This window comes from Seriola aureovittata, chromosome 21 (genome assembly GCF_021018895.1).
Source record: "Seriola aureovittata isolate HTS-2021-v1 ecotype China chromosome 21, ASM2101889v1, whole genome shotgun sequence".
Lineage (NCBI taxonomy): Eukaryota > Metazoa > Chordata > Actinopteri > Carangiformes > Carangidae > Seriola > Seriola aureovittata.
In genome coordinates, this window is record NC_079384.1 from 9,586,274 (window position 1) to 9,599,280 (window position 13,007).

Here is a 13,007-nt window from a genome sequence, read left to right on the forward strand (position 1 = left end):
TATAAACATCTAGAGTGCCTAAAAGTTTGGCACAGTACTGTATATGCAAGATTATTTTTTACATTATTTCCATAAAAAACATCATGTAATAACCAGGACAAAATGTACTAAAATTTTCCATTATACACATTATACAGGACCTTGAAGTCAGTTCAATAAAACCATTTCAAGTCATAAATTTGGTTCCCGAGTCCAAACGATGAGACGCATTATATTACTTAGAGTAATTTATCTACATTTTCTTTGAAATGCCCAAATTGGTTTCAAGTGAGATTCCAGCCAGCACTAGCGACTTCTGAAAAAGTCAGAATTGTAATCTCACAACACTTGCAGAGACACACTTGTGAGTTGTGGAGGAATGTAAAGTAGAAAAAGTGTTTTTTTCCCTCTAGCTACACAGGAAAGTAGTTACAGAAGGAAAAGTAAGATACAGGCCACCAGCTGGACTGTAAAGGTTACCACCACAGCGTGTTTCAGACATGACACTGCCCTAATGGAAATGCTGCTGTCTGTTATTAGCTCCAGCACGTGTAGATGTTTGTCCCTGAGGCAAATATGAAAAATGCAACTTGCCATAAAACTTACAAGGCAGGGATATTTCTTTCTTCTGCTCTCTGTGACTCTCTTCTTTCTCCTTCTTTGTAGGCGATAGATGCCGACCTCAGTTCCAATCTCACATATCGAATAAGAGCTGAGGGCGCAGACCAGGAGATCGTCGAGCTGTTCCACGTCGACCCGGTGACGGGGGAGCTCTCGGTTCTTAAGGTCCTGGACTATGAGGCGCTGACTGACTCAGAACCCACATACACGTTCACCGTAGAGGCTTCGGACAGAGAGGGGACCATGCCTCCGGGACTCGCCTCTGTAACTGTCAGAATAATGGTGAGTGTGTGGTTGTGAGTTTTGTGTGTTTTCACTTTAAGGGCAAGTACAGTAAACTGGCGGGGTGGCAGAGCAGGCAATGCAGGGCTGACCAGCTTTTTTGAGAGAAGGGAGGTGCAGAAAGTTGAACTTTATTTATCTGGGTTAGGAAGTTTAGGAAACTTGACTGTGGCGGAGCATATTGTAACTGCCGACTGTAGAATTTGCTCTCTACATCCGAGATTACAGATACAAGCAAAAACAAAGGCTTCTCATCACAGTTTAATCCTGTCATACACTGTGCTTTAGCCAACCAGCAAGCCTCTTCCGTCTTTTTCAACATGTGACTGACATCAAACAAACCAGCAGTATGGTGGAGCCTCCACTCTGTCCTCCTGCTTTGTCTCTGATGCTGCTGGAGAGGGAATGTTGACTGTTTCTGATTCCGTTGGAACCGGTAAACTGACATTCAGGGGCCGCACAGGTGTCTTTGCATGCATAGGCACAATCACTATATCTGTGGAAAAGCTACGGTGCGTTCATATCTTGTTGATGAAATCCGAAACTTTAAAGTTATAGACCGACAGTCTGACAAATTCTGTCCTCTTCACAGCATCTTTGTTTACTTATTGTTTTTTCTTCTGTGTCTCGATTTGACAGCTGTGAAACAAGCTTTAAAATCCATCCATCAGCCTGCTTGTGTTCGTGTCCTCTCTCTTTCAAACTTGCTGCTGTTTTCTAGTTCCGCTGACACCTGTTGAAATAAAAAATAAATAAAACACAGGTTTTCCTGACCGCTCCATTTATTCAGCTCGCTGCTGCATTTATTTTACTCACAGATAAATTGATGTTTTTTGGGTTTTTTTTTTTCTGAATCCAAGCCAAAATAAAACCAAACTCTTCAAGAACTTTTTAGTCAGCATTAGCATAAGGCTCAAGGGCTATGCTAACTGTTTTAGGTGTTTTTATCGGAAACAGCTGTTGTGTTTTCTCCCTCGTGGATGCCAGATTTTCCTAAACCTATGAATCCACTTTAGTGAGTCATTTTGGGGACAGGAGAGAGAGAGTGAAACGTAAGAATCCGAGCGAGAGCAAGCAGCAACATAAGTCAGTTTACAACATTACTGTTAAAAATGGGAGGCATTTACTGAAAAACAGAAACAGCCAGATCCACTCTATGTCTACAATGCTTATATGTTCTGTGTGTGTGTGTGTGTGTGTGTGTGTGTGTGTGTGTGTGTGTCTCTTTATCTCTCTCCAGGACATGAATGACTTTTCTCCGGTATTCAGCCAGTCAGTGTACCGAGGAATGGTTGCCCCTAATGCTATCAAGGGAACCATCGTAACTACAGTGATGGCCGATGACTCTGACCCTGCGGTGAGCATTTCCAGCTGCTGCTATTCAATCAAAATGTTTTTCGCAGTCTGCTCCACAAACTGTGTATGTATGTCTCCAGTGTGTGTGTGTGTGTGTGTGTGTGTGTGTGTGTGTGTGTGTGTGTGTGTGTGTCTGTGTGTTTTGAATGTGCTTGCACTTTTTTCTCCGGTGTAGCTCTTTTTTTTTACCCCAGCGTGCCACTCTGTGATAACTCAACTGGGCTTCTAACTCTAAACATCCTTGTAATATAGGCTGTTTTATTCTGCTTGCTGTAAAATGAAGGTTAGCTCACTTTAAAGTGTTCCATTGCGAGCCATTAGATAGTCTGGTGCAGTTAACCCCAGTTTTAAAAGGGTGTTAAATGCTCATGCAGGGGTCTGCCTAAGTGCAGTGTTTGAAAATATCTTAGAGGGATTTGCTGAGTCACGCAGCCTTTTGTTAAGATGCAGATCTGGAATGCAGCGGCTGTGTGAAAAATGGCTCTCATTTTTTATTGGAAACAAAAAAACATCCAACTGGTAAATTATCAATGTCACCGTATAGTAAATCAGCAAATACTTTAAATATTCATGACAAAGACGAAAGAAAAATAACGGTATTTATTTGTATTAGTGCTCAACAAGCCGTGGTCTTATTTGTCACTCCCCCACCTCTGTGCGAGAGATCTTCTACACTGGTGATGTTGCCCCAGAAACCTCTTTAAAAGTCCCATTCTCCTTTGACTAATGTGCTCGCTGTCTTCCTACATCAGCTGAATGGATTCACACTTGAGGTTTAAGCATCAAGCTAGACTCTCAAAAGCAACATTATACTGTCCAGCCAAACTGTACAATAAAACTCCCAGTGCTCAAACAAGGCACTTAATAGCATCAATACCTACATATCTATCTCTCTCTATGTATATATACAGTATTTATGTGTGTGTGTGTGTGTGTGTGTGTGTGTGTGTGTGTGTGTGTGTGTGTGTGTGTGTGTCTGTGTGTGTCTGTGTGCGTTTGAACACATACCCATATACCCAGTATTTGCCAGTATGAACTTTTGCTGACTCACTACAAGTTGTTATTTAATGGAAGCTACGCTGGAGAAGATGACTCTGAAGTACCGCTCACAACTGCAGTGCTTCTACAAAATCTAACTTTTATTTCGGGAGAAGTGACAGTTAAAGAGAAAAATTAATGACTGTTTTCTAATGACTTTTTAAGTTTGTGTAAACTTGTAATATGAAGCTGACGCTGCAGCACTGAATCTTTTAGTGGTGTCGCGGTAAATGAAGAGTCTTTTTAATGGGAATATGACCTTAGAGATCTTTCTGTTTACCTTGGATACCTTCCTGTTTACTGCCATTGTAGCCGAGTTGCACCTGTCTTGTAAACATGAGACTCTGGTCCTGTAACAGCAATATAACTGAGTCATTGTCAAACATATCAGATTCATAGCCTTAATCAGAACGATGTAATCATAGTCATCATGACTACGACACGTAGGGAGATCCTCTCACCTCATGAGAAAACAATGGAGGTGAAAGCAAACAGCTCAGTTTTATAAGCAGTAAATGACCAGCTCCAGTTGTCGCTCAGACAATCGGACACACTGCCAAGACTTCAGATGATATACAGCACAGTTCCAGGGAACTGTGAGCTGGCGATCTGGCCTGCTACAAATATTTACCAGACCTATCAAATAGAGTGTCACAATGCCAGGAAGTGACCCATCCTTTCAGATATACTGTTATATTCAGATGCAGATAAGCATTCTCACAGAAACAGTATCTAGGAGCAATAATGAGCTGCTTTTCTTCCTCCTGCCAAGATCTTTCCATTTTGAAAAGTGCTGTATAAATAAAGTTTGCTCACTTGCTGTCCATACTTTTGTAGAATACATGAAGTTATTTTACCATCATTACTACGATTATACAGCACAGCACCACATTCTCTTGTTTAATCAACTTAACGTTGTCTGGTAACAATCTGCAAATGCAGAGTGCCGGAGTTAACTTTTCCCATCTACATATTTCTTCAAACCATACTGCCTGACGACTTCAAACAGGTGTTATAAAACATTTCCCCTGACAACTAAAGAAAGTTGATTTACTTTCTCACCCTTGGAACATGTACTCATTAATGCAAACTCATTAATACCGTCTCTGCCAGATACTGTACAAAATAATGTGATTTTATGTATTTCCTGACATTTTCAGGCAAATTAGTTTTACTAACTGATGGCCGCTCATTATCAATAACACTTGAGAGGTTAATTTATGATCATTACAGTCCCTAAACTTGGAGCTCATTTATCCCGAGTGGTGTGTGTGTGTGTGTGTGTGTGTGTGTGTGTGTGTGTGCGTGCGTGCGTGTGTGTGTGTGTGTGTGTGTGTGTGTGTGTGTGTGTGTGTGTGTGTGTGTGTGTGTGTGTGTGTGTGTGTGTGTGTGTGTGTGTGTGTGTGTCTGAAATTCTTCATGAGGATTTGGACAAGGAGTTGCTGTTTGACATCTGGGTCCAAACTAATTGCTTTGGATATTAAATGCTGTAACATTTTGCTTTAATTTGAGGCTGCTCTGCAAGAAAAAAAGAAACCACACAAGTGAAACTTCATCCTATGATGCAACATTCATCTAAATGTGTCATCCTAATGTCAAAGTACATCCTGTATTTGTTTGCTTCCCAGGGAACACCGGCAGGTCTAGTGCGCTACAAAGTGGACCAGGAAGCGTATCCATACTCTGCCAGTATATTTGATGTGGAGGAACAGTCGGGACATGTGATCACCAGAGTAAATCTTAATGAGGAGCCCAACCTCAAGTTCAGCGTAAGTATGCATGAACACAATTTAACCCATGATGTACGCTGTATTGTAAGCTGGGGTCAAGACTGCCACCTGACACATGATGTATTTAAAGGGTTGTGAGAGGATTTCCTGGGGAGTAAATGAAGAAAAACTAATTCTGTAACACAACATGATCCTACACTTGGTGACTTTGCTCTAATATTTGCTTTTTGTAGGCATGAGTGGCATTGTCAGCCTATTGAAATTAAACTTTTAATCTAATTAAATCTGCTGACAACTTGCCTCATGCCCTGTGAGAGATGCATCGCAAGCAGACATTTCGTTTTATTAAAGACACAGAAAAAACAGAACTGGAAGCCTATTGCAGTCTCAGCCCTGTTTTGTAAACTTTTTGGACCAAAAACACAGGAAATGTTTTTTTTATTTTTCCCTTCCATTATAGACGTTATAAAACATGCCCATCTAGGATAGAGTGAAACAGCAGTAAAATATTCTCCCACTGGAAATTAACCTCCCATCAGGCTGTAATATAGTGAATGTATTAAATACAGCCATGTGCCGGTGAGTCTACTATATATCACAATGTAATATATATATAGTAATATAGTACAGTATGCAGCATCTTTTAATGTAATTCCCAATCAATCAAACTGATGTATTCAAACTGGAGACACTGGCGCCAGGGCTGTAGTTTGATAGAGACATCATTACGGGAGAAGATTTATCTGATGCATCCCCCTGTTCTGCTCTGTATTTAGTGGGTGGAGCTTTGGGACGACATCACATGAATTGAGTCATTAAAAATTTATTCGATCATTAATCTCAGATTTTACTTGCTTACCTGTAGCATTAGTATACATAAAGGTGTCTTTGTGCAGAGCAGCCTTATAAATCCCTATGCACTGCACAGAGTATTCCGCAGTAAAGTGTACCGCAGTAGCTTATTAGTTTCAAAACTGCCTTTTCCCAGCTGCGCTCCTCAATGGAGCTTTGGGCCATGCTAATTTCATCTTTTCATTGGGCTTTAATTAACACAACAAGGATACAGCGTCCTCTGAAGATGTCACTCAGGGGACTCATTCTACCTCGTTTGCTCCCAGTAACTCAAACAAAATGAATCAGTCCAACACTGCGCACAATCTTTGGATTATGACTGAGATAAACACTGCTCGTGGAATCATATTTTCAAGGACAGATAAACAGCTAGATAGTCTCATTGACATATAGCAAGTGCCTGATTGCTGTGACATTACAGAGCTACTACAGCTTTAGGTGCTGAAAGCAGCATGTTTGGCTCAGAGCAGGTGGGCATGTGCAAGCAAGTGTGCAAGGCTGTCACGAGAAACCAATGCACATCTTCAGCGCAGCTGAAAAAAAGGATTTGTGCTATTGAGCAAGGTACTTCATTATTCACCATATGTTCCAGTAACGTTTGTAAGTTTCCAGCAGTAAAAGAGTAATCTATGCATTTTAGCAGGGTTCTGGTTGAAGTGTGAATTACTATATGAATATAAAGAAGGGGCAATGCAGTATCAGTGACAATTTGCCAGCTAAATATGAGCGTGGAAGCACAATATTTCACTGTCTTGATATTTAAGTTTAGCCCTCATTACGACTCCTTTGGGTCTAGTTAACAGCGGTTACCCCCCAATTAAATGAAGAACAAAGGCTAAGCAGGAACAAATAAGGACACCAGTGGGATACACACTCATCCTGCTCTCCAATTCCCATGCAAATAATGTGCTTTTAGATAGCAATTTATTATTGGCCTGTCATGCATTAGCTGCATCAATTTATTTGGCTGTCCACGCTGCAGGCAGGCTGAAAAATACTGTGAACTGATCCCTTTGCAATGTTAGAGGGCCGAAACAGAACACTTGCAAACAACATGTGGAAATCTACTGAATCTACTGTTTTGACCCAGTCCTTACCTGTACCTGTGTGTGTGTGTGTGTGTGTGTGTGTGTGTGTGTGTGTGTGTGTGTGTGTGTGTGTGTGTGTGTGTGTGTGTGTGTGTGTGTGTGTGTGTGTGTGTGTCTCACAGCTGGTGGTGGTGGCCTATGATGATGGTGAGCCTGTGAAGGAAAACACAACTCTAGTAGAGATCACAGTCCTTCAGCCCTCTGTCATTCCTGTGTTCACCAAGGAAGAATACAGGTACGCACGCACACACACACACTAACACACATTGTACGTGCTATTTTATAAAGGTATGATAATTAATATTTCAGTTGTGGTTGATGTAACACCTGTTTTTACTGGGTGTAACATTAAGAACATCAAATTAATACAAGTCCCAGAGGCTTGTTCAGAATGAATGGATCACTGGGGGCAGAAAACAGTTTTTGCAGCTATTCTCTACAGATTAGAAGCTATGTTTGTACGGTCACAAATATGTTTAAACTTCAAAATGCCTGTGGATTATGTAATGCGTGATATATGCACATGCACACAAATTACATGCAATGTACACATACTCCTGTCTCCCTTGTGTGTGTAAATGCGATTTGAATCCATAGCAGGAATGGCCAATTCCACCACTTACTTTATAGAGAGGTAATGTAACTAACAATGAAAATACATTTAAAGTCTGTAAAAAAACAAAAAAAACAAACAAAGTAAGCAGTAGAAAAATCTAGGTTTAATCTGATGAAAATCTAGTCTCATCTGGTTGAAAAGATGCTCATGATTAACATAATTCATGTTAATCATAGATTTTATCTTAATTTAAAAAGATTGATCTCATTTAGATTTAATATATCTGTAAGTGGTTACATGTAGCTAACTGCACGAGGAAGGAGAAGATGTGCCTTGAAGCTGTGTTACAGCTGGGATCTGTGTTTGACATACTGTGGACCTTTAGCAACACAGAGTCTGTTTCCTGCTTTCTGTCAGAGCAACATATATTTCCAATGTTTTCTATTAGAAATTTAACAGTGAGCTATTTGAAATAAACAGAGCTCACTGAGATGTGGTTGACTAAGTGAAAAGGTTTTGAAATAGCGTTTTTTTGAACAGAAAGAAAGAATGGAAATGTCTGGCTACCTCAACATCTCCCCGTGGAAGCTGTAAATTACCTATAAAACGACAATAAACCTGGGGGCTGACATCCCACGCTCCGTCAGACAGACCCAGACACAAACACACACTGAGTTTATCGTCGCTGAGAGTTGAAAGAGTGGCAATCAACGTGGAGAGTGAGAGAAACGTCCGTCTCCGTTTCACACAGACAACCAAAAATATCAATTAAAGCATCTTACCAGGTAGACCCAGCTGCTCACGCAGACTAAGACAAGGTTTGCTCTTCATCTGTTACATTGATGAAAGTGATTATTGTAGGTTTAATAAAATATGGAGGTTTATCATGCAAATAACTGAATTTATTCTGATTGACTTTTCTCTGATGGATTAAAAGCAAAGAGAACTTACCACATTTTAGTAGAAACTATCAAAAAATATGGGGCCACAGCCTTGCAAAATCCCACTTCAGGCCAGTGGATGACTATGTGACAACTGTTCTCTCAGCTTTACACACACACACACACACACCCACACACACACACACAACACAAAGTGTGAGGTCTGAACAGCATGATTTATGTTTGCCTCAGTAATTCAGTTTTGATTACCATTCAAATGATGTGCTTTAGCGCAATGAGATTCCAGGAGAGAATAAAAATAAAATTCATGAACTTTGGCAGGTTTGTTTTCATGATACAAATCTCCAAAGTCCAAAACGGATATGTAGAGTAGATGCAGAGTTTAGGGGCAGCAGCACACTTTTCACCCTCTGCTGGAAATTCATCAAAAGAATCAGACAGTCGCCTGTTCTGCTACGACCCACAACCCCAAACAAATCACCACAAACACACAGCGCCTCACCTCTGTTATGTACAAGATAAGAAAACCAGCAGGAGACAGGGAATCTGTGGACTCTTCTTTGCAAAACTTGTCTCCTGCCAAATAACAACGTTACATTAGTTGTAACAAAACTTTTCTGTTTCACAGTTTGACATGACTGAATCCCTGTAAATGTAATTAGGCATTTGATTAATGCAACAACAAGAAGACTAAAACAAGACAAACTGACTAGCCAATGCATTTAATATCCTCTTACTTCCTGTGCATGCTCAAGTGTATTTGAACTTTGAATCGTGCTCCAAGTGAAAATATGTCTGTTCTGAAAACAAAGACACATTGAAAACCTGATGCTCAAAAAGTGTCATAAAGGAATAGCATCTAATATTAATTTTTGATCCAAAACAAATCATTTTCCTTCATCTTCTAGCTGCATAAATGTCGATCTACAGAAGCTGCAAAACAACAAGTGTGAGGGATTGACACACACACACACACACACACACACACACACACACACACACACACACACACACACACACACACACACACAGACACACAGACACACACACACACACACACAGACACACACACACACACACACACACACAGACAAACACACACACGCACACTTCACTCTGTTTTGAAATGCCCATAAACCCGGCGGTCATGCACTACAAACTCAACCCACATCAATAAATTTTACTCTTACCTCATTTGCACACACACACACACACACACACACACACACACACACACACACACACACACACACTCTCACACTCTCTCACACTCTCTCACACACACACACCTTTACTCTCAAGTCATCATTATAACTCTTCCAGCTGGTGCTTGTTTTATGAGGTCATGGGGTCACCTCAGGTTTTCTCTTCTGTGATTGGCAGGGTGAACAGAGGTCAGATGTGATATTTTCCAATAATCTCTAGCTATTATCTCTCTGCCTTGATCTGTCTTTCACTGAATACATTTTTTTCTTCTTCTTTCTTTTTCCATTTATTCTTTTCTGCCTTGATATGGCTTGATTTCTCCACTCCACAGTAGCTTCTGATTAGCCTGGCATTGCCTGACCAACTTTGCCAGTGGGTCTTGAACCTCTAAGTAAATTTTTGATTTTCATGGGGCATTATCAAGTCCCAACATCCAATTCATATGGCTTCTAGTTCAACACACCAGATGTCTAACATGACATGATTTAGTAGCCAACACTTACCATTTGTACGTGAACAGCCACTAGGTTTTCACTGTGTCCCATCTTTTTGGTGACTAGTTGGTAAATTAAACTTTTACCTAACTTGTACTAGTATGGGAAATACATCTTTTTTTATCAAGAAAAACAGTAAGTGTACAGAAAATATACAGTCCAGTTGGTTTAATACTGTCACGATCACAGATTCAAGAGACTTCTCCACATCAGCGGCAGCCATCTTGGTTGTTGACGAAAATGCTTCAATGGCACTCTTCTGTCGGTCATTGTATCAATCCCGCCCCCCATGTTACAAAAATGGTTGCGATTCCCCCGACCTGCTTCAGGACAGATGGGTCTGACCCATGAGCTCGCTGACTGGTTTGGTTTCCAGGCTAGATTCCAATTTCCTGTTTTTCCTGCTGTCCTGTGTTTTATCTGCACCTCTATATGTGTATGTGTCCTTCCACAGTGACGTTGGAGGGAGTGAATTGGTCTTCCATTTGCTTGCTTGTAATGTCATCTGTCAAACACAATAACAGAGACACACAATAGATTAAAAAAATGACTGATTGGCTCAAGGTTGGCAATTTTTGTGAATGATGGATAGCATCAGTTTTGAGTCGTTTATTTCCCCCCCCTCTCTATGTTCTATGCCTCCCTCTCCTCTCATCTCTTGTTTTATATGCTGAGTATGGGTTTAGGCGTTTACTGTGATGCAACTCACTTTCACCTTTGCTGACATGATAAGCTGTCATGCATCATGCCAGACTCGACTCCCTCTGAGATGACTCGACAGTTAGTATTAAAGTCAATCAAATCGCACTTTTATTTCTGATTCTGATATTTACATCTCGTTGCTTTAACTCTTTATTCAAACACCTGAGCACCATCTGCTTTAAGCTAATGAGCTTGTTTGTGAGTGACTGCGACTTCAGTGTCAGTATAGACATATTTTCCCACACATACAAAGATGAAATTTCAAGATATCAAGGTTTGTCTTTCAAATAGAGAAGAGTAAAGCTCCTGTCTATTTTTAGGAAAAAGGGTTAGAGGCAAGAGAGAGATGTCAGCCAGCCATATAATACTGCATTTATGAATATGTAACATAGCTTCCAGCTACAAGTGTGTGTGTGTGTGTGCGTGTGTCTGTCTGTCTGTCTATGTAACAGTGCACTATTTAGAATCAGTGTGTATTTGTATTTTTCACTGTGAATGTCCCTTTCTGTGGGTATTTGTCTTTTGTATGTGTGTGTGTTTTATGTCTCTTTGGGTGCATGTGTGTCTTGTATTTTACATTTTTGTCCCTGTATTTAAGTGTGTGTGTGTGTGTGTGTGTGTGTGTGTGTGTGTGAGAATGAGAGAGAGCGTGTTTTTTTTTGTTCTTCTATTTCCATGTTGAATTCACACAGGGTACAATGTACCAGCTTTGAATTAATTATCCCAGCTTTATTGAATAAAAGCTAACCATTGTACCAGTGTGGTTTTAAGAGCTTACTAATGCAGCTTAATCATTTTGTATGGTTTCAACAGACAGGCTTGTAGCCATGGGCAAGGCTGAATTAGTAATATTGATCCCTGTAATGAAAGAGAGAGATGGTGAAACAAGCGATCTATTAAGTTGCTTTTTGGCAATTTACTGTTTTCATCACTATATTCAATTATACGAATTCCAAATGTCTTTCCAATTACAAAATTTGTTATGCTTTGAAAAGCATTTTGTCCCCTACATGCAGAATTTGAAGCTTTCTGGCATCGACTCCCCCTAGTAGTTGTATAATTAACACCACATCAGCCTTTTGTTTGCCAATCTATCAAATTTGTAACAAATTACTGCAATTTGCTTGTAATTTGTATTTGTATGTTGATTTGTGATTTATTTTTGCTCTTTACAAAATTTAAAAGAAAGATTTCCCCATTTATATATTTGTAAATCTTTAAAGAATAATAAAATGACTACTTGTTGTTTAATCAGTTTAAACAAGTGGATGGATGGATGGATGGATGGATGGATGGATGGATGGATGGATGGATAAATTGGTTAGTTTTCCTAGCCACACAACATATGCATAATTATTTGCAGGGATAGACAAAGTACACAGATCCAGTTAAAGAGTTAAAGTACTCATCTTTATCAGCCAGTTAGGCCACTGCCATGTTTAAACTGAGCTGTTCAAATTTGCAGCAACACAACCTGAATGACGAGGAGTTGGCTGTGATTTTTTTTTTCCTTTGACATACACAGCGTATGGCTTATCACATTTTAGGAAATAAAAGAAAATTGAGTCTGCTGACTAAAGTAAGGAGTACTTCATAGAAAGGTAATAGAGTCAAAAATACAATATTTGTATTTAAGTATAGAGGAGTAAATGCCATAAGTTTCCAAAAGAGAATAATATCCAAGCATAGTACAAGTACTCAAAAAATATACTTATATACAGTACTCAAGTAAACTTTTAGCTCAGTGCTCCAGCAAACTGCATTTCAAACGAAACAGGTGAAGTTAAAGTGCTGATTTTCAGCTTCAAGTGTGTTTTGAGTTGTTCACTTTCATATTGGGTGAACACTGTAGGACTTGTAGCTCCTCAGGGGTATGTATAAAAAGGTCAGTTTCCTACACTGTTCACAATAGTTGAACGTCAGCACTTTAACCTCATAGTCAGTGTTTCATTTAAAAATCCAAACAGTACAGACTCAAAACAAATCTGTCTTTCTGCCTAGGGACCGTGCACAATGAAAAGTTCATAATATTGAAAATTGCTAATACATAATACAGTTTTTCAGCTAGCCTTGCCATTATTGTGGAAATCATAGTAGATATTGTTTTTTTAATTTGATTTTGATCAACATATTTAATAATTTAAGAAACTTTATCACATACTGAACAGAGAATGGTATTCACAGTAGAATTGTTTTCCTCA

The 13,007-nt window shown here is 39.6% G+C and overlaps 1 protein-coding gene across 2 annotated transcripts in view; it reads left to right on the forward strand.

The window, feature by feature from the left end:
- Positions 1-13,007, forward strand: part of LOC130162246 (protocadherin-15-like) — a 162,871-nt gene that overhangs the window by 99,375 nt on the left and 50,489 nt on the right. For both annotated transcript variants that reach the window (XM_056365903.1, XM_056365902.1), the window contains 4 exons: positions 646-882; positions 2,123-2,239; positions 4,905-5,045; positions 7,069-7,181. In XM_056365903.1, coding sequence (XP_056221878.1) covers positions 646-882; positions 2,123-2,239; positions 4,905-5,045; positions 7,069-7,181 — 608 coding nt within the window. The remainder of the gene's footprint in view (positions 1-645; positions 883-2,122; positions 2,240-4,904; positions 5,046-7,068; positions 7,182-13,007) is intronic.